General features: G+C 58.2%; 1 protein-coding gene across 3 annotated transcripts in view; it reads right to left on the reverse strand.

Moving 5' to 3' along the window:
- The window catches only part of CAMK2A (calcium/calmodulin dependent protein kinase II alpha), a 33,128-nt gene that overhangs the window by 1,977 nt on the left and 3,817 nt on the right, over positions 1-27,334 (reverse strand). The window contains exons 2-18 of one of the 3 annotated variants that reach the window (XM_075164768.1): positions 25,039-25,133; positions 20,457-20,516; positions 16,463-16,517; positions 16,078-16,143; positions 14,464-14,536; positions 14,281-14,383; positions 13,905-13,988; positions 13,191-13,285; positions 12,654-12,776; positions 11,791-11,874; positions 10,403-10,445; positions 8,530-8,570; positions 4,168-4,200; positions 3,028-3,076; positions 1,663-1,738; positions 734-828; positions 119-356 (exon numbers count right to left, since the gene is read on the reverse strand). In XM_075164768.1, the coding sequence (XP_075020869.1) occupies positions 124-356; positions 734-828; positions 1,663-1,738; positions 3,028-3,076; positions 4,168-4,200; positions 8,530-8,570; positions 10,403-10,445; positions 11,791-11,874; positions 12,654-12,776; positions 13,191-13,285; positions 13,905-13,988; positions 14,281-14,383; positions 14,464-14,536; positions 16,078-16,143; positions 16,463-16,517; positions 20,457-20,516; positions 25,039-25,133 (1,408 nt within the window). In that variant the 3' untranslated portion in view covers positions 119-123. The remainder of the gene's footprint in view (positions 1-118; positions 357-733; positions 829-1,662; positions 1,739-3,027; positions 3,077-4,167; positions 4,201-8,529; positions 8,571-10,402; positions 10,446-11,790; positions 11,875-12,653; positions 12,777-13,190; positions 13,286-13,904; positions 13,989-14,280; positions 14,384-14,463; positions 14,537-16,077; positions 16,144-16,462; positions 16,518-20,456; positions 20,517-25,038; positions 25,134-27,334) is intronic. The other 2 variants (XM_075164767.1, XM_075164766.1) reach the window with 2 other exon arrangements.

The following is a 27,334-nucleotide window of genomic DNA, read 5'->3' on the forward strand; positions in this document are numbered from 1 at the left end:
CTTTTCCTCCCCTTCGCAGATGCTCAGGGCAGGATCCCACCCACTTTGCAGCCTCACTGCCACAAGGAGCCCACACCGTCCCCTCCATGCACCCCTTGCCCCATCCCCGGAGCCTCACAGGGCTTACTGCGGTAGGACGGAGGGCGCGCCAGATCTGTGGAAGTGGACGATTTGCCATTTGCCATCCCGGCGGTGCCAGATGCGGGTCTCCTCGGACTGGGCGGTGCGGGGGATCCCTCCCGCGTCCACGTACTGCGTGATGCGGATGTAGGCGATGCAGGCGGACTCGTCTCCCATCAGGTGGATATGGGGGTTCAGGATCGTCGTGTGCACGGGCTTGCTGTTTCGGGACCACACTGAAGAGGGGACAAGTACAGGCAGCTTTAGGCAGGGGAAGGAGTTTGGATGGCTCTTGCCCAGGGTGGCAGCAGTGTGGGAAGGGGAGATGCCTGGGTTAAGCTCTCTGCTTGGAGGAGCTGAGTAAATGCTGCACAGGTGAGTTCAGGATGGGTCCACGTAGAAACCAAACAACTCCTCTGCATACAGCCCGGCCCCAGTTGACCTAACAGGCTCAATTCACCTCCTGCTGGGATCTTCCAGATCAGCCAGAGATGGTCCCAAAGCCACCCTTACCCTCCTCTCTCCTGGGATAGGAGAGAGCTGATGGAGGTCAAGACACAGCTGGGCCCATGGGAGGTGGGAAGGGTCCCTCGGAGGCAAGGGGGCTGCTTACAGTTTTCAAAGTAGAATCGGTGGAAATCCAGCCCTTCCACGAGGTTGCCCAGAGCCTCGGGCTCGAAGGCAGTCATCCCAGGGTCACACATCTTCCTGGGGAGGCAGGAAGGGGAGAGAAAAGGGAGAGGTTATCTCACTGCTTCTGGCGTCAGAGCCTGCAAAGCCCAAACGGCTCGTACTCGGGATGACTCCCCCTCAGCCTGAGACCAAGGAGCCTCTGCACCAGTCAGCAATTCAAGCAGAAGTCTGACCTTGTCCCTGCACCCACCGATGAAGCCCACCCCACCTCACCCCCAGCCCACTGACTGCAGCCAGGACCGCAGTGAGGCAGGGTGAATTCTCCATCGGTCACCATCTCCCGTTAAACCTCCCAAAACACTGCCATTTTCTTTGTAAGAAAGAAAAACAGCAGGGAAAAACTCATATTCTCTGCTCTGTATCAAAATATCCCTGCTGCGATTCTCTGAGGCAGGGATGAAGATCTGCACTCGCTCAAAAATCGCTAATTAAATAGGCCTTGGACACAGAAGCAGCATACTCTGAGGAGCATCAGCTCAGCGAGTAGAAAGCAGTTATGCTTCCAAGCAGCCTGCAGCAATCTGGATATAATGGATATCATGGATGCAATATTCCGTCTTCCACCATAAATCACATTTACAGTTATTCATCTTTCTGCAAACCAGAAAATGGGCTCATCCATGACAATGAGACCAGAGACATGTGGTCAGCTTAGTGTGAAAGCATCAGGTTTGGAAAATTATGCCCCCTGCTTCTCTTGGATGGTCTCCATGCCCCACCACCATGTCAACCTGGTCACCCTGCCCTGGGCAGCAGTAAAACCTCCTGGGCTGTGTTGTCACAGTGAGAGCACCCGCTCCAGGAGGCTGAACCCCCACCCTGGCCCAAATCCGCACTAGGCACACTCACGTGTAGGACTCAAAGTCGCCGTTGCTTATTGCTTCAATCAGCTGCTCTGTGACTTTAATGATTTCTTGCTTCCGTACTGTTATTTTAAAGAGAAAAAGAAAATAAAAGGAGAAAACAAACCAAAAGTGCTGGCGTTGCAATATCAGCAAGGTATCTTTTTCTCATTAGAAACAGACGATGGGACATTGAGGGCCATTGGAAGCTGTTCAGGGGAAAAGCAGGAGAGGGACTTGGTAGAGAGATGTGGGGAAGGGCTCTTCATCCCCGGAAAGACCTCCAAAGTCAGGGCAAAACTGAAAAACCCTGTATTTTCCTAAAGAGCAAAAGGGTTAATCACCCAGTGGCGAGCTGCCCTCGGCCCAAAAAGGTGGCACAGGCTGGTCTTGGCTGCAAAGCCTTGCCAACCCAGGACTTTCTACCTCAAAAACGCAGAGCAGGGGCCAGCCAGGGCAGGCTGAACAAGGATGCTCGCACCTCCCTCTGAGATGGGAGGAGAGGATCTCAGCTGAGGGGGAGGACAGGTGGGAGATGTGACCATCCACCCTGGGAGACACAAGGAGGGACCCCGTGAAGGGCACGGCACCATGCGACTGCTGCCGGGCACCCTGGGCGATGCCGGCTTATCATCCTCCCGGGATGCAGGAGATGCTGTCAGAGGTAACCCTGGGCTTATTAACAAGGCTCAGCTTCAAATGCAAATCGGCGTCATGCTTGACTTAATTTTTTTTTGTACCATGGCTAATGAAAGGAGAGGGAGCACGTTCCTGAGAGTCGTTCAGAAAGGAGGAGAGGGACCCCCATCACTTCCCGAGCACCACCTGCCTCCATGTCTGCTCCTGGGGAGCCATTCCCCAGGAGGACAAATGTCCCATTAACTCTCATGTCAGGCCAAAGTCCATCTTGCTTTGTGCTGAGATCACTTCATTGAAAGACTTTACAAATTAGCACTGATAAATTATTCCCTGGGTTATTCTTAGAAAGCTGGTTCTGGCAGGCAGAAGGCAGGGATTTCCCCTGGAGGCTTTTCCCAAAGGGCCATTTATTTTGGAGGAGCGGGCAGCCAGGCGGCTATCGCTGCAGATTTCTGCCATTTCCATGCCTGTTTTCAGGGAACATCCCCATTTTTGGGACCCCCCCCCTCCTCGCCAGCAGTGCCCCAACTGCTCGTGGTGGTGACCCAGCAGTGAAACCCTCCTGTGGCATTTCACTCCTAAGGAATGAAAGCCACTTCTGAAGGGCTCCAAGGCAGCTCGATGGTCATGGGTTTTGCCATAGCCAATATCTCATTAGGGGTGGCCGGAGTAACGACCCCAGGGCACCCCTCCGAAACATCCTGCCTGCCCTCCCGGGTGCTCCTGCCGGTACCTTTAGTGTCTTCATCCTCGATGGTGGTGTTGGTGCTCTCCGATGATTCCTGAGCAAAGAACAGAAAGGAGAGACGGGATGGTGAGAGGGGTCTTCACCCTGCGCCAGACGGAGCTCGTGTGTTCGACAGCCCCCCAAGTCCGACCCCACCAGCGCTTGACTGTGCCAACGGACAGAAACCAAGGAAAACGCCAGCAGGTCCAACCCATCCTCAACCACAGCTCTAGGGCAGTGCTGGCAGAGCCCTCCCTGACCTCCACTCCTTGTAGCCAAGGGCACAAGAGCTGGGCTGTAGAGGGTCTCATAGGAACGGCACTGCCTTTCCTACCAACGCCTGTGGGGACAGAGATGGGGGCAGGTCCGGGAGGGTTTGGTGGGTTCCTAGGAGTGTTGCCGGAGGGGCAGGGAGAGGGGCTGTGCAGAGGTGGAAGACACCATGTTGACTGTACGATAAAGAGAGAGATGTACAAATTAACAGCGAGGAGGAGCTGGGATGAGAAAGAGGGGACTGTGCAGGAGTGAGAGAGACCACACTGACCGCAGAGTAGGGAGAGAAATGTACAATAAAACAGAGTGCTTCCAAGACCCACATGGACCACCGAAGGCTAAGACACAGCTCTTTCAAGAAACAGCTGAGCACTACACAGATTTGGGGGGGAAGGGGGGTACTGACCCCCCATCTCTCTCCAGGAGCCCCATCAAGGCATCTCTGCTAGCGGAGCTAGAGCAATGGCTCTGCTAGCTCTTCCCAGCAGAGCCTTGCTTATGTATTACCCATAATACCCCGATGTAGGTTGGCAAGGTGTCCCATGACCATACAGTCCCCGCAGAGGCATGGAAGGTGTTTCTCCAAGGCTCCTTGGACCGATGCAGCCTGCAGACCTGAGTCAGGAGAACTGGGAGAAACGGCATGAGAACCCATCAGCAAGAACAAGGGCTGGCTTCCCACCAGCTGGTGGCCAGCAAGTGCCTGCACCAACCCTGTTAATGGGGTTTGTGGGTGATACGGCTTTGAGGATGTTCCCTCCAACCCCAGTGTCCCTTCTTCCCTACCCCGAGGTAACTTCCAAAAACAGGGGAAGCTGGAACATGTAGAGAGGCCCAGCAATATCGGCATTGAGGAAGATGAAGGACACTCACCATTAACTGAACGCTGGAACTGGACTTTCTTTTCTGGAAAAACAAGGAGAAGAGATGGAACAGGAAGAGACACAGAGTGAGAAAGGCAGAGCGCGGCACGTGAGAGGCAGCAGCTCCTGAGCCACCCTTTGTGGTCCTCATGGAGGGGCAAATGAAAGGCACGGGGGGGCAACCTGGTGCTCCTGTAGGGACGTGCCGCTGGCTGTGGTACTGGTGGTGCCATGCCAGCTCCCTCCCCGCGTTCCTCCTGGCACCTTTCTCTCCTGACCTGCCACAGTCTCTGGTGTTGCTTATCCCAAGGACCTGGCTAGTCCAAAAGGGAGTCCCCTAGGAGTCGATGACCACTCTGGTGGCTTTGTGACTAGGTCAGCAAGCTCACAGGAACAGGAGTGGGACGCTGAAAAGCTAAGGCAGCTCCACCACCTGTACAGCCCTGCGCCCAGTGTGAATGCCGTACTGACATTTACAGACTCTGGAGCTGTTCCGGGTGCATCTGCCCATGCTGCTGACTAGTGTGGAGACGCTCAATTAGCTTTGGGCCTAGACCAGTACTAAGCTGGCTGGTTTAAAGCCAGCATGGCTATCGCTACTCGACCCCGCAAGGCAAACACACCATGTGGGAAGCTGTCCTGAGCACAGCTCCAGTGTTTTAAATCAGGACAAGTCTCCTCCAAAGAAGACCTTACGCATGCACGTATTTATCTCCATCCTTGACCACTACCACTAAGCTTTAAGGCTTTTGGGTTGGATGATCCCATAGCCACATTTCTGCTTGCAATCCTAAACTACTTCTGGACTCTCCTTCCTTGCTGTGCTCTGCTCCCCATTTCCATCTTTAATCTAGCCAGGAGACATGGGGACGTGCATGCTGGCCTCATGCCCTTTCTCCACCTCCAGCTCCCAGAGGAAGAATCACAGCAGGCAATAGGGAACACCAGTGGGCTGCATCAGAAGCTGCAGTGCCAAATAACAAAGTGTTTCACCAGCATATTCAACAAGGCACTGGCTCTGCCTGCCCTGCAGAGAGAAAAGCAGCACACACAGTGCAAATCTCTTGGAAAAGTTCATGGAGCGACCCATTAGGGTGTGTGGGCGGGCTGCAGTGTAAAAACTGCTGATATCCATTCCCCCTCATTGCTCTTTTCACATCCTAACTGGCTCCCACCAGCATTGTCACTGAGTTTCCCTCTCTGATGGTGCAGCTCTTCCCTCACTTGCTAGGTCCTACGTTAATCCTCACCCCTCCTTCACTGAAACAACAGATGTCCTAAAGGGCAGAGCGAGCTGCGGTATTTTGGAAGGAACCTCATGGGAAACGGAGCCGCCGGAGTTGGGCTGTCTGCAGGAGGGGCTGACAGCTTCTGCTACCCAAGGACATGAGACGGGGCAGTAAACTGCAGAAATTTCAGACGCAACAGAATGCAACACAAAGCAGTGACCGCGTCGAGTCTGGACATACAGTAACAGGATGCAACACGGGGCAGTGAGCTCATTAATTTAGGACGGGACAGGATGCGACATGGGGCAGTGATTTCATTAGTTTACAATGTGACGAGATGTGACACTACACAGGGCAGTGAAGGTATCCTAGCTGCTGGGACCAGAAGACCTCCCACAGACTCAGAGCAGGGCTCGAGGGAGATTTGTGGTCCCATGAATGCTTTTAGTAGGGGAGGAACCTCCTCGTGAGGGTGAGTTTCAAGCCCTCTGAGCCTGGGCTAGCACCATCCCGGTGCTGGAGGGCTGCGTGGGCAGGCTGGAGGGCAGCACCAGCTACCTGCTGCCCACCTGCATAGCTTTGGGCAGGAACAGCAGGGGTGGCTGCCTGGGAACTGCCTGCTCTCATGGGGACGGTCAGTCCAGCAGGTTTCTCCAAATGAGGACACAAGTCTTCTGACAATGAACCATACCACGTGGCCTGACTTACAGCCCTGCTCTGGGCAGGCAGGACCATTCCCTTCCCACCTTCCCACCCGCCCAAGGCAGGTTTCCAGGTTCCTGCCTCGCTTTTCCAGCAAGATGGAAAGAAATGAACACCGCCCAGCGATGCCCTGACATCTGCCAGCTGCCCACAGTGGGCCATTAAAGCTTTGCCCAGAGCACCCAGCCTCCCTGTGCCCCCGTGAGTGGGTTACACTGCGAGTCCTCCAGGCTGAGCATGGGAATGAGAGGTGGGAATGGTAACGCTGAAGGTGGCCAACACAAGCAACCTGTTGGGAATGAGCTTGCCTCTACTTTGTCTTCTCCTCCTCTACCTTCCTGGCCATCTAGCCAGGATGTCTCACCTCCACTTGTTGGAAAGGGGGCAATAAAACAGCAAACTCATTCTCCGGAGCTTGTACACCCTCTTGAGCTGAGTGTTGGCTGGTAGACTGCACTCAGGATGAAGTCTCACCCACTGCTCCCTGCTCACCAGCGAGGGGCTGAGGACCGGGGATACAGACCAGCCTCTCTGATCCCACTCTGAAACCAGGCCCTCCTTGCTGAGTCTCAGTGATGGGCCAGAAGGCTGTTTACCCAAACTAGCTATTTTGCTATGACACCAAGTGCCCCTCTTCCCAGATAACGTCTGCCCTCAAAGCTTCTTTGAAGTCCAAGAGGGAGCATCATTAGCAAGTTGGGCTGGCAAGTGGTCTTCTACCACCACACCATCCTGGCGATGCTAGAGATGAAATTCAAGGCTGTCCCTTTCTGCTGGAAAATTAGATTCAGGACCGTGCCTGATGAAGCCTCTCCATCCACCAATCTCTCCTTTTACAGCTTAAAAACGCATCTCCTGATTGTTCTCACCTGTGTTCCAGCAACTCATACCAAGTCAGCTCTACCTGTGGTGTCACTTCTCAGGTGACTCCCAGAAGCAGCCAGGACCTCAGAGCAGCAGAGGAAAGGCCAGCAGTGACTGGCAGATGGGTTGCTGTGACTCCCATGGGACCTGTCCCCTCGGTGCCAGAACTGTTGTCCAAACCTAACAATCCTGTCCTGGAAGCCACGTGATATCCCAACACCATGGCCCAAAGCAATGTCCTCTCATAGCAATGCAGGCCATCAGCTTCACGTTGCAGAATAAACGCTGCATGGCCAGAATGGTCTGTTGTGGAGCTGAGCCCAGGTTTGGAGGGTTGTGCATGGTCTCAAGCCTTGCAGGCTTGTCCTGTCCCAGCCTCTGGGTCTGAAACGAGTGCGAGAAAGACAAACCATCCCTAGACCTCTGGCTCCACTGACCATTTGGACCAAGGAGGGAAGAAGCCAGCTGAAGACTCTGCTCTCCCAAAACCCTGCACCCCTCACAGCCCAACAGCTGGGTCACTACGAAAGGGCCAGAGGAAGGACAGCAGCTGTGCTGCAGTCGGGATCCCAAAGCTTTGCCTGACACCTTGCACCCCTGCCTTCCGATGGTGGATGTGATCACGCCAGCTCTCCCCTGCTAAGTGATCATTTGTATTCATGAAGGGAACAGGTAAGGAGAGAAAGACCCACATGGACCATTCCTTCCTGCAGGAGGAGTTTGACAGAGCTCGCTAACCACCACATCTCCGTATCATCAGAATAAGCTGCTTGGCAGCAGGATTTTGCTGCCTCCAGGAGCCACCTTGTCCTGGAGAAAAGCTGTGGCCCCACCTCGGAGGGGCAGGAGAACCTAAGGGCTCTGCAGCCCAAGAAAAAAGGTCGACCAAGAACCGGCTTGTTTTTAGAACATCACCAAGCCATTTGCTCTGTCAAGCATTACCAAGTTCCTTTGCTCTGTCTGCACTGGGCACAGGGGGCCAGCAGTGCTGCCGAGGGTTAAAGGCATTCATGTGCCACCCAGCAGCACTGCAGCCCTTGGGGACGGGATGGGACAGGAGCTGGGGGGCGAGCCCAGCCCCACCAGCCGCAGCGGGATGCATGCGGGGGCGAGCCCAGACCCACCAGCCGCAGCAGGACGCATGCTGGGGCGACCAGGAGATGCGGCCACCCCTCTCGCTGGATGGCTGCTGCCAGGCTGAAGCCGTGGCTCCGGGCTGCACGGCTGCCTCCCCCTGTCCCGTCCCCTCTCCTGCTGCAGCCTCTGCCTCTCCCCCTCCCTGGGGGCAGCAAGGGGCAAGCACATTTTGCAGGCAATGAAACAGCGGCGAATTCCCCCCGCGCACCCCTCCAGCACCAGCCTGCTCCCCTTGCTCGCCATGCTGCAAAGCCTCCTGTGCACTGCCTGTCCTGGCAGGAGCCGAGCTGGTGGCATGGGGACACGCTGCGACAGCCAGGCCAACAGCTGCCCTTTAAAGCGCAGGGTGTCGCGGGGACCGCTGGCATGGCACAGAGACCCCCACCGCCGCCCCAGCAGTGGAGGAGCAGGCAGAAGAGGGCGGTGAGGAGGGGGCTTACCTTCACGCCGTCATTCTTCTTGTTGCCACCGCTTTTGCCTCCTGGAGAGAGGAGGAAGGAGGTTAGGAGAGCCAGGCAGGGCACCAAGACCAGGAGGCCGAGGATCAGCAGCATGGTGCCAGGTGGCAGAGCGGCAGGACCCCACAGGACCAGCTGGTGGGTTTCGTCCTCTCTCCAGCAACCCCTGGTGCAACCCCGGGAGCTCAGGGGCGACCTTGCCGGCACCGTCCCGTCCTACCCCGGTGGCTCTCAGCCAGTGGCATGACCCGTCTCCTAATGTCACGCCGAGTCCTTGGGGTGGCTTGGAGGGGACTGGCGGGGCCGGCTGGCGGCAGGCGGGCTCCAGCCGGGGGGTGTTGGTGACTGAGCACGGCGCAGCGCGGTGGAATGGGCTGCCCGCCTGCCGCCCTCTAATTTTAGCCCCATGCTGCCGGGATCATGTGCTGACGGCCCGACGGCCCGACAGCTGCAGCCCACATTTTGACAATGATGAAAAGCAGATGCCTTCCCTGGTGCTCACCTAATGCTGCCGGCACTGCCCCAGCCCCCCAGGCTGTGCAAGCCACCCCGCTCCCCCTGCACCCCCGGAGCAGGGTGGGATCGATGGGGCTCAGCCCCATGCGGGACCCCATCCCCCACTGGCCCCGGCATGCTCCCGGGCAGGGGGGGCTGGCGAGGCCCTGGGCTGTGCGTAGGATGGGCAGCACTATAAGAGATGCTTTTGAATTTCCTGCCCTTTGATGCTTCACGTCCGCCGCGTCTCCGGCGTGGGGCCTGACACCGGATCCCCCCAGCTGTTGTACTCCTCCAGCCGCACCGCACGCTGCCCACAAGTGCTAACTGTGTCAGCACGATCCCCCCATGACAAATGCAGATACCAACCCTGGCCATGGCCCTCTTCCCCGGCACCTGGAGATCCCCCATCTCCCCCCTGCCCACCTGCTACACCCGACTCCTGGGGCGCCTCGGTGAAGCACTCCGAAACACCCATCTAACAGCAAATAGCTGCCACCAGCCCGCTCAGCTGGTGTGCTGGGCTTGGCTGGCTTGTCCCACCTCTGCCAGGGCCATCCCCAGCGCTGGGGAGGGCTGGAGGTGACAGCGAGCAGATGAGCTCTGCAGTCACCCGGCTCCCTTTCGGTTCCGTGCCTGGGAATCGCCGGGACCCGCTGATCCCTGCCTCTGAAACCCCAGCTGCACGGCTTGCTCTGAGGCAGCAGGGTGTCCCCAAAGGGGACAGCTCTCAGCAAGGGCACCGGGGCAGGGGGGCTTGTGGCTGCACCGAGACCTCTCCTGCTGCACAGGCTGGGTTGCCACACTCTGTCCCTGCTCCTGTGTCTCCATGCAGCCCTTGGGATGTACAGAGGCAGGAGGAGAGCGAGGGGCCCTGCAGGATCAGCACCCTCCCGCCCGGGGAGGGACCCAAGGGACCCTGCTGCCATCTGGCTGCAGTGGCACCCGGGGACCTTTCTGACACTTTCCCTGTGCAGAGGATGCTCTCCTTGAGCCACAAACATCTCCAGGAGGACACAAAACCAGCTGCCTTGAGCCCTGGCTGTCCCCAACACCCACATCCCCACCCCAGCACAAGCCAGATGGGTGGGCGCATATAAACCCCAAAAACCTAAACCTCTGGGGACTGCTGTGCCTCAGCCAGACACCTTTTCTCTTGCATCCTAAGCCAGCAGCCAGCCTGGAGGTACCAGGTGACCTGGCCTGGACCACCACCCAATGCCACACATCCCCAAAGGCACCAGGCTGCAACCTCAGCCCCCCTGTAACACCCGAGGCAAAGCCGGCTCTCCAGGGACCCTATGGGTTTACCCTGGGCACCCTGTAAGACGAGGAGATGAGCCCTGGAGATGGCACCTACCGGAGAAGTTCCTGGTGGCCAGCATGGTGGTGAGGATGGCTCCCTGAAAGACACAGAAGGCAGAAGGAAAGGGTGTGCTGGGCCCCAGCCCCCCGCACCCCTGCCGCTCCCCCCAGCCCTGGGGGAGGAAAGCCCTGTGCGTCACCTGTCCACCGGCCACCTCACTGGAAGGAAACTGGCCCACGGGCTGATATTCTCTTCCTGTCATCAAAAGCAGTCCTCGGTACCCGACTCCGTATCCCCAGCACCAGGGCGTTAGGTTGCATTCTCCGAAACTGCTTTCCCTCCAAGATTAAAGGGATATTAAATATCCCTGGAGTGCATTTTGGTCTCGCTCTACCCTGCCCTAGATGTAGCACGACTCCACCGACCGGGGCCGGCAGCTGGCGATGAGGGGAGCCACCAGGAGTGGAACTGGATTTAATTGCAATTAAAGTCATGCCAGCTACAAGCAGCAGAGCAGGAATTTTTCATGGGAGCCACGCAAAGATTCCACCGCAAAATAACATTCATAAAAATGTTTCTTCTTTTCCAGCTGACTCTACTAACTAGTTGCTCAGCATATAATGAGATTACTTTGGACTAATTGCTTACAGTAATGGATTACTGTTTGATTACTTATCTAACTGAAAAGTAATAATTGTTTATAGCCAGTTTCTTTTCTTGATAATCTTGTTAGTAGACCGCAGCTGTACTGCTCTGTGCCACATCGTGTTCAGGCCTGGAGCGCTGATGGCTCTGGCTGTGGCACAGATCAGCGCCGTCCCGGCTCTGGAGGAGGCATTGTGATTTCCAGAGCCCGTTCCCAGCGCCATGCTGCCAGCTGGGGCTGAGCAGCACCTGGGAGATGGGTGCTTCAGGGAGGTGCTCCAGCTCAACGGTGAAGCCTGGGGAGATGGTGACTTCAGAGGGGGTACAGGCTGCGGCACATGGCAGCATCCAAGAAGGGAAAGCTTTTGGAGCTGCTGGTGTGGGTGAGCCAGAGCTTTTGCCTGTCTGTGGATGACTTTGTTCCTTGGCTGCAACGTGGCTTGGTCAGCAGGCAAAGGGCTCTCACTGTGCCTCTCAGATTCATGTCCTGCCCCAAAGAGTAGCTTTCTTTACACTGACTCCAGTGGGAAAGTCCTTACCCCAGTGTCCAGGGCAGCTGTGTGACTCAGTGCTTTCCTTCACCATGGCTTTCTCTAAGCATTTGGGAACCCCAGCCAGATGTAGCCACCGTTCCACTTGGCCTCTTTTCCCTTCTTCACAACGGGAATCCCCAAATGTCCATCACCCCCATACCGCTGACCCGGAGACACCACCCTGTCCTCTCCCACTCAGGGGAACAAACTCCCCAATGACCTTATCATGCATTTTGCAGCCAGCTTGGAGACTATGAGAGTTACCTTCAGCTTCCTCCGGGCATTGAACTTCTTCAGACAATCCACCGTCTCCTGCCTGTGCATGCATGACGCCACGGTAGCACGGTGCTGGACGGAGAGAGACCTGGCTCAGAGCAGGCGCCGAGGGGAAAGGCGCTCCCCTGGCCCCACTCTCACATGCACGCACACGTGTGCGGTCTCCTGCGGCCGAGGCACAGGCCAGAGCTGCCTGCAGCAGCAGCAGCAGCAGCAGATAAAACTAATGGGCAGTGGGAGATCCCAGCTCTGGAGTCATCAGGATCTGCTCTGGCAGTGGGGGGCTTTGCAGGGAGAGCTGGCTGCCCCCTGAGTTAACCCCTTGACTGTCCGGCCACTTTTAACAGTGTGCTCAGGGTTTGCCCATGGTATGGGGTCCCAGGGACTGTGGACTCCTCCTGCCTTTAGGAGCTGATTCAGAGTGAGAACCAGCAGCCGGAGCAGCAGGGTGCAGCGAGGGGCGGAAGGGGATTGCTGCTGGGGTGGATGGATGGATAAACACGAGCCTGCTCCCACCCTCCCCAAGGAAAGGCTCCCCCAGCGCAGCACGACACCAAGAAACCAGCCTGTCCCCACCAGGACTGGGAACGTGCGTGTCCCTCCCATCACCAGCTCCCCTGGGACATGCTGTTTGCATTCACACTCCAGGCTTTTCTCTGCTGTAAAGCCTTGGAGAAAAGGCTGTTCTGAGAGCACTGGAAGGAACCATGCCAGGAAACCATCTTCCCGGGATGGAGAAAAGAGTCAGACAACATGTTTAATAACACGTGCTCCCCAGTGAGATGTTCCCCCCCGTGAACCCCCACATCTCTAGACCTTCGACCCCAACTGGTGAGTGCCACCAAACCCACCGATATCCAGGGGTGCTTCAGAGCCTCTGCTGCTGTGATGCGCTTGGACGGGTTTATGGTCAACATCTTGTTGATGAGATCTTTCGCTTCAGGAGTGACCGTGTCCCACTCAGGGGAGGGGAACTGCCAAAGCAAAGAGACCGGGGTGAGAAATGGCAGGGAGCAATGGAAGGAGCAGAAGCCCTTTTGCACTTGGGTTGGTTCTCCTGCAACCCTTTGCTCCTGCCCATGGGACAGGTTGGAGAGACAGTAGCAACTGGAAAGAGCTGCCAGCTGGAAAACTGAAGAGCAGGAGTGGAGGGAGAAAGGTGGAAGGCCCAGGACAAGACCTATCTGTTCTGCAAAGTGTATCTGAAACGTGCCAGTGTGTGCACCTGGGCATGGCAGCTTGGCCAACCCTCTGTGACCAGAGCAGAGGAAAGAAACTTGCTCCTGTCTGTCTGAATTTGTCCTGGTTGCTCTTTGGGAGCAGCAGACTGCAACACGGGGACAGCAGGAGAGAAGGGACACAATGAAAGGGGGGAGCAAGGCACTCACATCATAAGCCCCAGCCTTGATCTGCTGGTAGAGTCGGTGCTGGTCTTCATCCCAAAAGGGCGGGTACCCGACCAGCAGGATGTAGAGGATGACACCTGCCCGGGAGAGGAGACATGGGATCAGTGGGAGAGAGTTCATTGCTGGAGGTATGAACAGACACAGCCTGGGGACTGGCCCAACTCAAGCAGAGAAATTGAGAAATTAGGGAAACAGGAGGATTTGCTCCCTGATTAAAAAGCAAAAGGCTCGTTGGTGGGTCCAGCTCCATGCTGACGTGCTCAGCGGCTGGGGAGATACATGGCTCTGGCAGCCACCATGCACAGCCTCAAGCCAGGTGCCCCATCAGGGCTGGGCGATGCCTCCTCCCCATCATGGGTGGAAGAAGGCTCCCCTCCGGCTGCACCTGCGTGGAGGCATTGCCTGACTCCAAGAGCACCGCAGGGCAAAAGAGGCAGCATCTCCCCTGCCTGGGGACTTTGGGTGCATAGCAAGGAGGCTGATCCTTTAGAGAAGGGTGCCACTGGACTGGGAAAGAGGGTGCTGCTCTGGGGACAGCCCAGGGTAATGTGCCACCTCTTGGGTAAATCCTCCACCCTGAGCTCCCGGAGACGTGTCTAGCGACTGCGACTTGGAATATGCTGGATCAACAGCCTGCCTCATCCCACGTGGCCCAGCCCAGCCCGCTCCCGGCATTTCAGCCCCGGTCTGACTTACCACAAGCCCACAGGTCCACAGCTTTGCCGTAGGGGTCCTTCCGGAGCACCTCAGGGGAGAGGTATCCCGGGGTGCCAGCAAAACCTGGGACAGACAGCCCGTCACGCACCACCAACAGGCAGCCCCCATCCCCGCACAGCTTGCCTGGTGCCCGGCCAGCCACCATGAGAGCCAAGAGCCCTGGCACATGCTGAGCCGGCAGGACAGGCACCCTCCCTCCAGAAACCTCTGTGTCTCCTGAGAGCAGAGCAAACAGCAACAGCCAGCGACAGCAGCCAAACCCCAGGATGGTGCAGAAAGCTGGGGTGCTCTGGTGTGCACCTCCAGCACTTGGATGAGGCTGGAGGATGCCCCGCCTCTGGCCAGTCCTACTCACCAAACCACGCTTGCTGGTCCCCCTCCACCTCGATGGCAAGGCCGAAGTCAGCCAGCTTGACGGCAGCACCCTTCAGCTTGGATGCCAGCAGCAGGTTCTCAGGCTGCAGGAGGAAACAGGGGTTGGAGAGGAGCAGATGGGATCCCCACGTCCTCCTACAGGCCCTTCCCCTGTAGCTCCTACCTTCAGATCCCGGTGGACCACCCCCATCTGGTGGCAGTGCAGGACAGCCTCCAGGATCTGCTGGATGCAGTGGCTGTGGGAGAGAGGAGAAAGCTCACAGAAGTGTCCAGCGAGGCAGAGTTTACTTAGACACTTCTACCTGGCTGCATTTCATCCCTCCTGCCTCTCTCCTCATTGTGCTTTCCACCAGCAGCCCTACGGCATAGCTCAGCGTCCCCCTCCACCAAAAGCCACACACCCATGGAAAGCAGCTGTAATCCAGTAAGACCCCACCAGAGCTGCTGGACACCCAACTGCAGCGAGCAGGAGCACGGGGGCTGCAGTGGAGCCCATGGGGTCCCCAGAGAAGCAACACCGGGGAGCTGGGGACCAGCGGTGGAGTCACAATGACAGTCCAGATTTGGTCTCCAAACCCAGGCAGAGCAGATGTGCTCCTCAGACGTAGAGCTAACCTTCACTTCGGCCCCATTTCCCTGGCCTCCTCTAACGGGGGTGGCTCTCGCTGTTCACTTTAGATCTAGTTCACATTTATATCTAGCTCTGCTGCATGCATGAGAAAGGAAGGGAAAAAGACTGAGGCAATGATCACTTCTGCTCCAAAACAGCTGTGTGCAAGGCAGAAGGTCTTTATTTCATGTATTTTACTTTATTTGTATGACACTAATAAGTGGATGGGTTGTAAGTGGATTCAGTGCAGGCAGCCCATTAAATGAGATTGCTTTCTGCCTAGAAATAACGGATATTTCCACATTCCATAAGGGATATTCCAGACAGAGGTAGTGTAGTGCTTACCACCCCCTTGGGCATTTGTACAGGCTACACTTATCCTGGGGGCAAAGCCAAGAGACACAGTGATATCTGGGAGGCTGGAGAGGGCCAAATCATGTCCCCTCAAATGAGGCTAATGCTGTCCCCTGGCTGAGCTGCAAGGACCAAAGGGGTGGCTGAAATGATACCCAGCCCCCTGCCTCTGCAGCAGGGTACCTGGAAAGTGCCAGCAGGAGCGTGGGAGGGAGCGGAGCTCCAGCACATCCTCCCACCCAGCCTGTCTTGACTGCTCCTCCTTAGTGCTTTCAAGTGGTAAATGCCAGAGAAATGCTTGCAAATTACTGTAATGCAGCTGCAAGGGGAAAGGGTGAGGACTGCAGGTGTCTGTGCTATCATGCTCCTGGCTGGGGCACAGCCTGATGCTGGGCTTCCTCCCTGCCAGCCTGGGGACCCCCGCTGTCCCCCGCCTGGGGAGCCCCGATGCCCCCAGCCCAGGGAGCCTCCTTTACAGGGAGGTCAGATGTGGGCTATGCCATCAGCTCGGGGAAGGAGGATGCTGCGAGCAATGGCTGGCAGCCGCCTGGTTTGAGGGGGGGACCAGCCTCGTGGTAACACATGCACTTCTTGGCACAGGAGCTGAGTGAGTTAAAAAGAGCTTTTTTCTTTTTTTGTTTTGCATTACACATCAGGTTTATGAGTACGCACTGAGGAGCAGCTGTAAAACACCTCCCAGCATGGAAGGAGCTTATGCTGCAGAAAGCCAAACACGTCGGACCTTGGGAGCAGCTTGCGGGAGAAGGGGACAACTGCTGCCCCCTCCGTGGCCCAGCGTGTGTCCGTGCTCACCTGGCATCCGCTTCGCTGTAGTACTCCCTGGCCACAATGTCCTCGAACAGCTCCCCGCCGGTGACCCTGCGGGAAAACGAGGGGAGTCACGCTCGGCCATCTCAGCGCAGCACGCAAGGGAGCTGGATCGATTCACAGCACGCTGAGCTCTGGCAAACCCCCCCAAAATGCTGCTGCACGGGGGAACGTGGGGGGTGCGGGGCAGGGACCTGCCCTCTGCCCAGCCTGGGGGACCCAAGCTTGGCTGCAACGCAGCCTGTGGGAAGGGCTCGGGCGAGGTGGAGCACAGGGGAAAGCTCGGGCGGGGCTGGGGGGGCAGCGCGCCGGCCGGGGTGGGAGCATGCAGCTGCCGGTGGATCGAGAGGTGCGTTTAACCATTACTCACAGGTCAAATATCAAGTAGTGGTGGCCCTCTTCGGAGATGCTGTCGTGGAGCCTCACTGTGGCAGAGACAGAAGGGTTACGGGGTAGGCCTGGCTCCCACCCCGCTCCCCGGGAACGCCTTTGCTGCCCTTTGGGCACAAGCAGGAGCTGGGGAAGGGCAGAGCGGGGCTATTCCTCCTCCCTCCTCTTGCTATTGCCGCTGGCAGGGTGGGGGGGTCCCACCCAATGGGGGACCCCAGCCACGGCCCCAACCTCGGGCAGCGGTGCGAGGCTCGAAGGTCACATCCAAATCAGGGACTGCCCGGGGCGGGTGCCTGGCCGAGGCCCTGGGCAGCTGCGGGGCTCTCTGGGGCACTGGGCAGGCTGCAGGCGCGGGTGCCCCCGGCCCAGCCCTCTGCCCCACCAGGAGAGGTGCCCGGGCGCAGGGGGAGCTCAGCCAGGGTGCTGGGCTGCCAGCCCTGGCACCAACGGGGCTTTTTTTATTTTCTGATCGTGACCTTCCTTTTCTCCTCGGGAGGTCTCAGGTCGGGGATATCCAGGAATCAGCGTGGGATGAGTTTCCTTCGGAGGAAGCCCTCTCCCCGTCTCCTCCCACGGGGCTGGCATCTCGCCCCACTCATCACGCTGAGGGGCACCCTCTCCCCTCGGGCACATCCGGCCAGGTACAGCCGGCTGCGAACCTGCCACCTTGCAGCTGGGTTCTGGTTATTCAGGCTTAGATCCCTGCTCACAGTTTAGCAGGCAGATGTGCACAGAAACAGGCAGGATGTATAAATCTGGATGGAGTCTGGTCCAGCATCCTCACATTTTGTTCCGATTGCCTCGAGGCTGTACATATTTAACCCTTCCTGTCTGCTCACCTGGTTTCAGCCTGCTAGAACTTTCAAAAACTTTGAGATCTTTGGAAACCAGGGAGGAAAAGGAAACGTTCAGGTGTATGATCTTGTGGGAATTTTTGCTCCTAGCCCATTTCACTGCAGCTAAATCAGCTGAGCCCTGTATGGAAACATCCTCCAGACTCGAATCTGAGCCGGGAGAGATAACAAGCGCCGCCGCCGAGTGCAGACGCTGCGCTGCATCACTCTCATCTCCCAGGCCAGCAAATGCCGCTTTGCTGGTCCTACCCCTCCCTCCAAGCTCAGCGGGCAGACCCAGTAGCTACTAAGAGCCTCACCCCAGCCAGGGCAAGGGGCAGAGGAGCTCTGCTGAGCCGGATGGCATCTTTCCTCTGGGTCTCTCCTGTGGTCTTGACTATTGACACAACTTATTCATCTTATTCCCTGGCCATCCCTCTCCACTGCCGGCCCCACAGACATCCTCTGCCCTTCCACACCTGAGTCTGCTCCCTGTTTTTCTCTTGACATGTAATTCCAGCTTTTCTGCCTTCCTCTGTTGGAAGAAACAGAGTTTCCTCCTGTTTAATTTCGCCCGAGAGGGATTGGGGGTATTGCTCCTGGGATCCCGCAGAAGCCAAAGTGTTCAAAGGGGGATTAGGTGAGTTCAGTGCAGATAGGGCCAGCATAACTATAAGCAGATGGTCCGGATACGTCCCCTGCTTGGGGAAGTCCCAATGCCTGTGGCTGCCAGGAGCCAAGAAGGTATAAGAAGGAGCAGCCACTCTAAATATAGCCTGATCCTACAAGTATCTGTTACTGACCATACTCAGAAAGAGCCGTGCTGGCCAAACCGCCCCAGCTCAGTGCCAAGAGCCAAGGCACGAGCAGGACACACCTTCAGGACTGAGGGACAATGGGTACCTGGAGTTAAAACTCCAGGGCTAGGTATAGCCAAAGTTTCCCCAATAAAGCAAGATTTCCCTGCAAGGACACGCAGCTTTGGGAAACGGCAGCTCTCCCTAATCGAGAGGGATCCTCTATTAGGATCGCCCAGTCCCGTGGATGTGCTGTGGGGTCCTGGGGACCTGGAGCTGCCCTCGACTGCCTGTGCATGGCTATTCCCATGCAAGGCTCTCCTGCAGGTACAGTGCGAAGCACAGGTTGCTTCCTCCAGGATCACAGCTGCAGCACGGCATTCCCGTGGGAGACAGAGGGACCCCCACCTCACTGCAGGGAATGAGTGAGCAGCCAGCAAAGCCCCTCGGCAGCTGGGATGCTTCTCCCGGGGAGGTATGGAAAGGGGTTTTCTGCCTTGCCTTCCCCAAGGTGGCTCCTCTTCCTCTCATTAGGGCTGGTCTGCAGCGGCACAGCTTTTTCCAGCTCCTGGGTGGGTAATTAGCCCGCTTGTACTACAAGGGAAGGTCCGAGCCCAAGTTTCCAGGCAGCAGGAGCAGTGAGGAGGTGAGGGTGTGGGTTGGGAGGGTGGAGAAGAGCCTCCTGGGTATAAATAGCAGCGAGATTGGGAGATTGAGCTCTTTAGCGTCTCATGCCATTAACCCCCTCCAGCCCTGTGCAGCAGGGTTGCTCAAAGCCTGCCATCTCTGCAGGTCACGGCCAAACAGCGAGGTGTGGTGCAGGGAAGGGGGAGGAGGCACAGGGAGGCTGAACCCTGGGCAGGGCAAGGTGTTTCTGTCCCCGGAGACCCCGCCAGCCCCACGGGCGAGTGACAGAGAGGGAAGTGAGGAAGACAGCAATAGGGAAAAGCTGGGGCCAGGCTGGGAGCCCAGGGAGCTCCGGCTGCATGGCCCAGCTACCATCCTGCAAGTTCTCCTGGGGTGGGTTCCTCTGTTTTTAGTATTTCTTGCTATTGACACACTTTACAGCGCATTTCCTTCAGGTCTTAGCAATCCCCACGTGTGTTTTGGTGCAGAGGAAATGCCCCAGCTGCTGCTCTGACTGAGGCAGGCTGGACTCCCCGCTGGGACCCCGGCAAGGCAGCTCCTGTGCTGGGCATCGGTCCTCCTGGAGCAGAGGCAGGGGGAAGGACAGTGGCCAGATCCTGCAGGGTCCAGCACCCTGGCAATGCAGGGGAGACCTGCCACACCGCTGTGTGCCTGAGACAGATGGAAGCCGACAGGCTTTTTCTGAGCTGAAATATTTACGGGGCGGGAGCCACGTGGCTGGTCCCAGTGGCCCTGGGTCTGGCTCCTTGGATCTGCTGCAGCGGTTCCTGGGGAGGAACGGATCCAGACCACCAGGAGCAGCGCGGGGGCCAGGGAGGAGCTCAGCCAAAGGGGAAACCTCCCAGCTCCCCGCAGCGGGACAAGAGGGCTGCAGAGCTCCTGTTCTACCTCCAAATGCTCTCCCAAAAGCTGCAGGGTCAACACATCAGTGCTGCGGAGGGGATAGGGGGTTCATCCCCAGAGCCACAGTTCCGGGCGCTGCGCTCCCGCTGCCGGACCATCCCCGGGGAATGACAGCCTGCATCAGCATCACTGTCAAGGCTGGGGTTTGGGATTTTTTACTGCAGTTTTTTCCCCTCCACTCTCTCTCTCCTTCTGGCCTATTTTTGTCTTTTGCAGGGGCTCAGGAGTTTTCCTGAAACAGCTTTTCCGAAGGAGGCTACTCTCAGATGGACAGTCGGTGGGAAAGTCTTCGCTTCCCCCCCCCATCCCTCCTCCTACACGCCCCGCGCTGATGCTGCTGCTTGGAGCTGCAGCCGCTTTTTGGAGCATGCAGAGGAATACAGCACCCGAGCAGGGGGAGAGGAGTAAAAATAGTCCCTTGCAGCCTACTGGGGCCCCACTTCTCCCGGAGGGAGCTATGGCCAAGTGGGTTAGGTAGGACCTACTTCAACCCCCCCGTGCTCAGTGGAGGCCTTTCTTCCCACGACCCCGTTTGAAATTGCTGCCTCCCCATGAGGAAGAGGAAGGACCGCTCTGCAGATCAACAGGGTGGGCTGCCACTGAGCCCCTTCTCCATCTCCAGGATGGTGAGGAAAGGACAAGCAGCCCGTGCTGCTGCGGGCAGGGCTGAATTATTGATCGGGACCCCCCAGCCCCGGCGGGAGCACGGGAGGGCAGGTGGGCAGTAGAGCCGGGCATGGAGCATATGCAGGTTTGCCCAGCTCCTTGCCTGGCATGGGGCGGGCATGCTTACCAATGTTGGGGTGCTTCAGGAGGCGGCAGATCCGGGCTTCTCGTTCCAGCTTCTGGTGGTCTGAAAGAGGCAACAGCCCTAAATTAGGGTCTGGGGAAAGGGAATAAACCACTCTCAGCTCCTGACGCGCTCTCTCGGAGGAGCTGCCAGCACAGGAAACCTGGGGGGATGGAGCAGCTAGCAAGGAGCAAACCCATCTTTTTTTATTTTGCTAAAGGATTTGGGGACATGTTCAGCATCAGAGCCTGAGGGACCATATCCCAGCACAGATGCAGCCCCCAGCCAAGCCCCCAGGCACCAATGCCATGGGCAGTCCTGGGCTTTGGATGATCCCTTGCCCTCCTCTCTCCCTTCTCTCTGCTGAACAACCCCCGATCACCTCCTGAATACCCCGGGGCTGCCTGGGTTATCACCGCCAGCAGCACCTGTTCCATTTTCTCTTATTTAGCCAAGCACAGGCAATCAGCAAGGACATTTCTGGCCCTGCATGGTACAATTTAAACAATGGAAGATAGATCCAACCAGCGAGAGATGTCAAGCTGAAACAGGGCTATCTGCTTCGCTCCCCCTCTCCATCCCCAGCCGTTTCACATCAGGTCTTTGCTCTCCTACATGGCAAAACGCTGGCTCTGAAAATTTGCTTTGCTCAGGTGCCTGGCTCCAAACAGGCAGCACAGGTGCCTCTCCCCGGCTTTCACCAGGCTCGGGGATGTGAGACAATGGAGCTCTGGGCAAAGCAAGTTGAGCTGGGCCAAAAAAGCTTCCACTCTGGGGCAGCCCAGAATGAATTCTCAAATAATTTTGTTTCTTTTTCCCTGCCTCTGCACTTTTCTGCCTCCTTATACCTGACCCAGCCACCCTGTGTGAAGGTGCCTTGTCTGGAGGCATTTCATGCTAGCAGGAACCCAGCAGCTGGGAGAAGTGAGGATATAATTAGGGCTGCTCGTCTCTCAGCGCTATCACTGTTACCTTGCAGGTTCACACCCCAGAGTCTCGCTCTGCATCAAACCAAACCTAGGTGTCTCCGACCAGCAAGATGTGAAGACTTCTCATCTTCCCTGTGGGGGCTGGAGCCTTCCCCAGGGCTCAATATCCCCTGCCCAGTGACCACGGGGCTCGGCATGGGCGAGTCACCCCAGGGCTTGGGGTGAGCTTTGCAGCCTGTGCTGGGATCCATGAGCCGAAGGCTGGGACAGCCTCCGTGGCCTCGTTCAGCTCCCATGGTGTTCCCCCTGATGGGGGACAACCTCCCCAGGGTGGGATGGGGCGACAGGGAGAGGTCGGGGTTTAGGCTGTTGCTTTTCTCGACCAAAATGCATTGTGGGGTGCTGGACAGGAACGGGATGGAGGGCCAGTGGGGAAAACACTCTTTGGGGAACAGGGAAGCTGCTTTCTGCCCCCTTTTCTGCTCCTGCCTGACAGTGATCTTAGGTGAGCCACTGACGGTCACTCTCAGTTTCCCTGTCTGCAGCATGGAGGCTGGGGCCAAACAGCCCATGGGGAAGCCCGGCATTGCTGGTGGCCAGCAAAGCTCCTTTGCTTGCTTAGAAGAGGCCAGAGATCACAGGAAAGGGAAGTGACCCCAAGTATGGAGCGGGTCCCGGCACGCCGCTGCCAGCTGAGCCTTCGGCTGCACAGGGGCAAGCGTGGCCGCTGGCAGGGGGCAGGAGTCTGCCCTGTCCCTGCCCGCCACGAGCCGCCCGACTCAGCTCCAGCTCCCCGGCTGAGCCGCGGCAGCAGCAGTACCATGCGGCCCCCCCCAGCCGCTGCCCCCCTCTTTGGACCCTCGCCACCAAAACATCTGCGAAGGCAAAGCCTGGCACAGGCGGTTTGGCGGGGAGCGCTGGGAGGCTGGTGGGGTTTGATAAACCGCAAACAGCACGGGGAGGGGGTGGGAGACCAGCAAAAAGCAGGCAAAATGGAAAATGGATCAGAGAGTTTAAAGCGGGGCAGAGATGGAGTCTCTCTGAAGGGGAAGGGGACAGCAGTGGGGACCCAGCAGCACCCAGGAGGGGCTGGGAAAGGTGCTTAGTCCTACAGGGTGAGGGCCGGGCACACCTGCCCAGGGACCCCCGGGCAGTCCCCAGCAGCCCGCCTGTCCCCGGCAGGGCGTGCACCAATGCATCCAGATGACCTTCGAAGGACAAAGCCATGCGGGTGCGGAGGAGGCTGTGGTGCCTGCGACGCTGCAGCACCTGGGGATGCAGCCCCTGGTAACCCCAGCTCTTCCCCTCAGCACACCCCTGGTAGGAAAGGTCCCGGGGGAGCGTGGCCATCTTTCCCCCGGTGCCACGGGCTCAGCTGCAAAATGCAAGGGGAAGAGCTGCCTGAAGTGAGCTGCCTACCACCCAGGGAGTGAAGGCAGCGTGTGTTCTGGGGGCTCTGCTCACTCCAAGGCTGCGTGGCAGAGCTTCTCTGCCATCAATGCACAGCAAGGACGGGCTGGGTGAGGGGGCAGAGCCCAGGACTGGGTCTCTGGGTCTGCAGTTTCCTCCGAGCATCATGAGGATACAACCCCTGCACGGGGCCGCAGGCTGGCAGGGGACCCCCCTGGTTGCACAAATCTCCAGGACACAGCTTGCATGAGCTTTGCACGTGGGCAGGACGGCTGTGCCAGAGCAGCAGGGCAGAGGGACAGATGGACAGAAGGACAGAGGGACAGGAGAATGTCCCTCAGGCAGAGGAACCCTGCCAAGCTTGGGGGACAGCTGCCGTGGGTCAGAGAATCCTCCCACCCACGCGGCATGGCACGTCCACCATGCGGTGAAGTGCTGCTGGGGCAGCGAGCCATGGCCGCAGCCCCTCTCCTGCCCCACAAATCCAGCTGCTGCCTGGACCCAAACCCCATTTATCATGCAAAAACTCCAGTTTCTCTCCTGCTGGCTCCCCGTGTCGGCAGCCAGGAGGACGTCTGAAGAGACCATGGCGATGTTTTGCAGCTCCTCTTACCTTCGCCCCTCTCCTCCCTGCGCACCTTGCCTCCAGCCCTTCGCGTGTGACACAGCTGGTGGCATATCCCAGTGGGGATGTGTCCCTTTGGGGATTGCTCGCAGCCTGGGGAAGCGCCATCCCCCATGCTAGCACTGCAGAAATGGGTGTTTCAAGACTGTTAGCAAAAGCAGCTGGTGATTTCAGCTGTCAGAGCAGGGAAAATAACCCTGGTGAGGTCTCTCCAGGGGACAGAAGACACAGAGATGCTGCAGGGGCAGCGCAAACCCCAGAAGAGGATGGAGAGGGGCAAGCTGCTGGAGCAGGCGAGCGGAGGCAGGAGGGAGCAGAGGGAAGGCGGCTCAATCTGCTCCTCTAGGCAGCCCTGCAAACCGGGAGGCGTTTGCTGCCCGCCCCACTGCCAGCTGGGGTGCGCAAGAGGGGCCCAGTGTCGAGGCCAGCACCGCACACCCTGCCTGGACCCCCAGCCGGCTGCCCTGGGCTGGGAGCCTTCGGCCTCAGAGGAAGGGGATGGTCTGCATGCCCAAAGAGGGGCGCAGCTGGGAGAGCTCAGTGTCAGTGCTGTGCCACTTTGGCAGCGCTGTGGGAGGGAGATTGCAAAGCACTGCTTTAATTTGAGGTCAGAAAGGAGTTTGTCACTGTTTTCTGCATTTCATTTTTGCCCTTGGAGGTGAGCAGTGGCGTCAAGGAGAGAAACTGAGGGAGGGAGTTAATTAAACCCTCCCGGCAGGGCGCTCACTCCCGGCACCCATCCTGAGCTCCCCAATGCACCCAGCCAGGAGGAGACGGAGCCAGGGACACAGCAGCTGCTCTCCCATCCTCTCCATCCCCTCATCACAGCTCCTCTGCCAGATGCCTGGGGGCAGAGGGGTCCCTGCCTCAGGGCAAGGGCTGGCTGAAGCTTTTCTGTGCCGGCTCAGCTCAGCCTTGCCCCAAGGAGCAGCCAGGACAGACCCGCCAGCACCTCTTCCAGCAGCAAAGCAGGCAGTGTGCTCCACCGGAGCGATTAATTAGATGGCAGTGAGGGGTGAGGGCCCATCCCCAGACAGAAATGAAATCAATCCCCCACCTGAAGGACCTTCCCGTTTCACTGGTGTAGGTACACGAGTAAGGAAACCGACAGCCCCTGAGAGCGGGGACCGGGGGGGTCAGCAGGGGCCCTCTTGGGGAGGTGGTGCTCCTGAAATAACTGTGCTACCCAACGCCCGAGGCCGGCAGCAGTTTGACTTGCTGCAAGGCTGTAACCATGATTTTGTCGTGACGTGGCGTGCAGGGTGGTGGTGGGGTCTCAGGGAGAGAAATGGGGTCCTACGCCTCCCTGGGCTGGTTGGGGTCCAGGAGCCTCCCAGAGCCCTGGCGCAGCCAAGCTGCAGGTGCATCCCCATGATCAGACAGGATGCTGTGGGCAGCCACCAAGACGTCTCCTTGGGACGTTCGCCGCATCCATCAAGGAGCTCAGTGTGTACTGCAGTGGAGACAGGGTGGGATAAGGGGGTCCTGCACCACACATCAAACACCCCCCACCTTGCTGTGCATCAAAGGCACCATCCTGGCGCCATGCAGAGGGGACAAATTCCCTGCTCTGCAAACCCTGCTCGCCTCTTGCCTCCCCGAAAATGCCCCCAGCACCTACCTCGAGCAGACAGCTTCTTGGTGTTGATGATCTTGGCTGCATACTCTTGTCCTGCCAACACCTTCACGCATCTCCGAACGATGGAGAAAGCGCCCCTGGGAAGACAAGAAGCCAGAGGGAGAGGTGAAGGGCTCGGTGCGGGCAAGGGCACGGCTCAGCCCTGACATGCCTGTGGGGCAAGGGGCAGCCACAGGCACAGGGACGGGGATGGATGCTGGGTGCGGAAGGGGCTTGCAGAAAACATGGAGGGCTCTCAGTGAGCTTCCCTGCACCCCTGTCCTCGGGGGATGATGGGGGCAGGCACAGGTAGACCTGCGGATGAATGCAGGATTCGCCCCTCTGTGCTCCCCTGGGACACTCTGGCATCATGCGCCTTTCCTCCTCTCCCTCCCAGGCTCTGCCCTACCTATCCCCCGGGAGAGAAGGGGCAGTGGTTTACCAGAGGTATTGGCTCCCGAGGGACACCAGGATGGTGCCACACAGCACTCGGCCACTTCACTTTTGTCTGTGTATGTGTCTTTGCATGCTCTAGACCTTGCAATCATAGCAGCACTTTGCAGAAGCAAGTGTGAGCACCAGCCATGGATGCAGGTGAGCGGTGCAAGGTCCCCCCCAGCTGCAAACCTATGGCACCAGCAGGGACAGTCCAGGGGACCCTGCGAGCAAGGACCACTGGAGCCAAGCAGGATGGGGACGGATGATGCTGTGGCTTACACATGCGTGAGCCAACATGCAGAGGTCTCCTGAGGCCTGGCAGGCAAACAAGCATGGGTGCTTGGGATGCTCCAAAGAAGCCCCTCTGCCCCTGTATCCCGAGCCTTACCAGCTCGTTGCACTGAAAGCACGCTGGCACGATGCTGGGAGCTGCAGCATTGCACACACATACACGCACACGCATGCTCCAGCCCTGCTGAGCGCAACCTTTGTACCAGGTTCCCTTTCCTGACAAACCTCTCCAACTGCTAAAATAACAACTACCAAAAGCAATCTCACCTCCTGCGCTACCTTCCCCCCCAGCTCCTCGTCGCCCCGCTCCTGCTCCTTGCTGAGGAATAAAAGGCCGCAGGCTGGCAAGCGGCGGTGGATAATTGATTTTACCGATGGGGGCGGGTAGAGATGGGCAATTTGGGTTTGCATGTGATCTTTAGGAGAACAGGCAAGGTGCAGAGAGATGGGGCTGGAGCCCTGATGGAGCTGGCAGCCTACGTGCCCAGCACCGCTGCGCAGAGCATCGCTCACAGCACGTGCCGGGCAGGAGCCGGGGGAACAGCATCCTGGTGCTTCCTGGCCTCCCCGTCCTGCCATTTAATCCTGGCTGCTGGAAGAGCCCAGCTATTAACGTCCCTGTAGTCTGGGGGGGATTAATAGGAAAGAGGGGGAGAAATGTTTCATATGTAGCTTGGTGTGGGTGGGGGAGACCGGAGCCATTGCCAGCCCCACAGTGCTGCTCTCCCCATCCCACCAGGAACCCTGCACTGCCTGAGGTTTGGGGGCTCCTGTGGGTCCCTGCCACCTGAATTTCCTCTCTTTTTCCTAAAAATGTGTGCTGCTTTTGCAGTGCCAGGAAAGCCTGCAGGAGTGAGTGTGGCAAGCAGGGGAGTCCCCATGCCCAACGCCCCGGCTCAGGGTTTCTACCCCAGCCGCAGGGTTTCGCTGCGGGACCTGACGGGCGGTTGGAGGGATGTAGGTGTCCTGGACCCCCGGGAGACTGGGAACCCCCGGCCACTCCTGGTCCTGGTCCACTCCTGCCCACAGCCACTCAGTCATCCATTTATTTGATCTAAACCGAACAGCAGGGAAGGGGGAGCCGTGGGAAGTGGGATGGGGCGGCCGGGGATGGGAGGCGCTGCACCGGCAGAGCACAGGGTTTCACACCACCGGCTGCATTTGTGGCTTTTGGCTCCTCCGGGCCTTTGTAACAGAAACCAAATGCCTGTTTGTGCTCCATGAAGCACAAGCAAGACCCCATGAGCCCAGCGGGTGGAGGGGACACGAGGCACTGGGCGCGGGTGCAGGACGCCCAGGCGTACAGCACGCTCTCCATAGCCCCATCCCAGCCCCAGTCAGGTCCTTCAGGGGGTCTGTGCTGGCCGGGACCCCCCCACAGTGGGTATTTGACTCCGCTGGGCGTTTCACAGCAGCCGGGCTCTGCTCCCCGTGCCAGGCTGCTCCTGTACTTCCCAGTCCCGTGTGGGATCTTTCCAGCCTGGGGGAAAAATCCCACCTTGGCTCCGTATACATCCAGCATCTCCTTCCTCAGGAATGCACGCATCCCCGCCCTGCACCGGGGGCTCGC

This window comes from Calonectris borealis, chromosome 15 (assembly GCF_964195595.1).
Source record: "Calonectris borealis chromosome 15, bCalBor7.hap1.2, whole genome shotgun sequence".
NCBI classification, from domain to species: domain Eukaryota; kingdom Metazoa; phylum Chordata; class Aves; order Procellariiformes; family Procellariidae; genus Calonectris; species Calonectris borealis.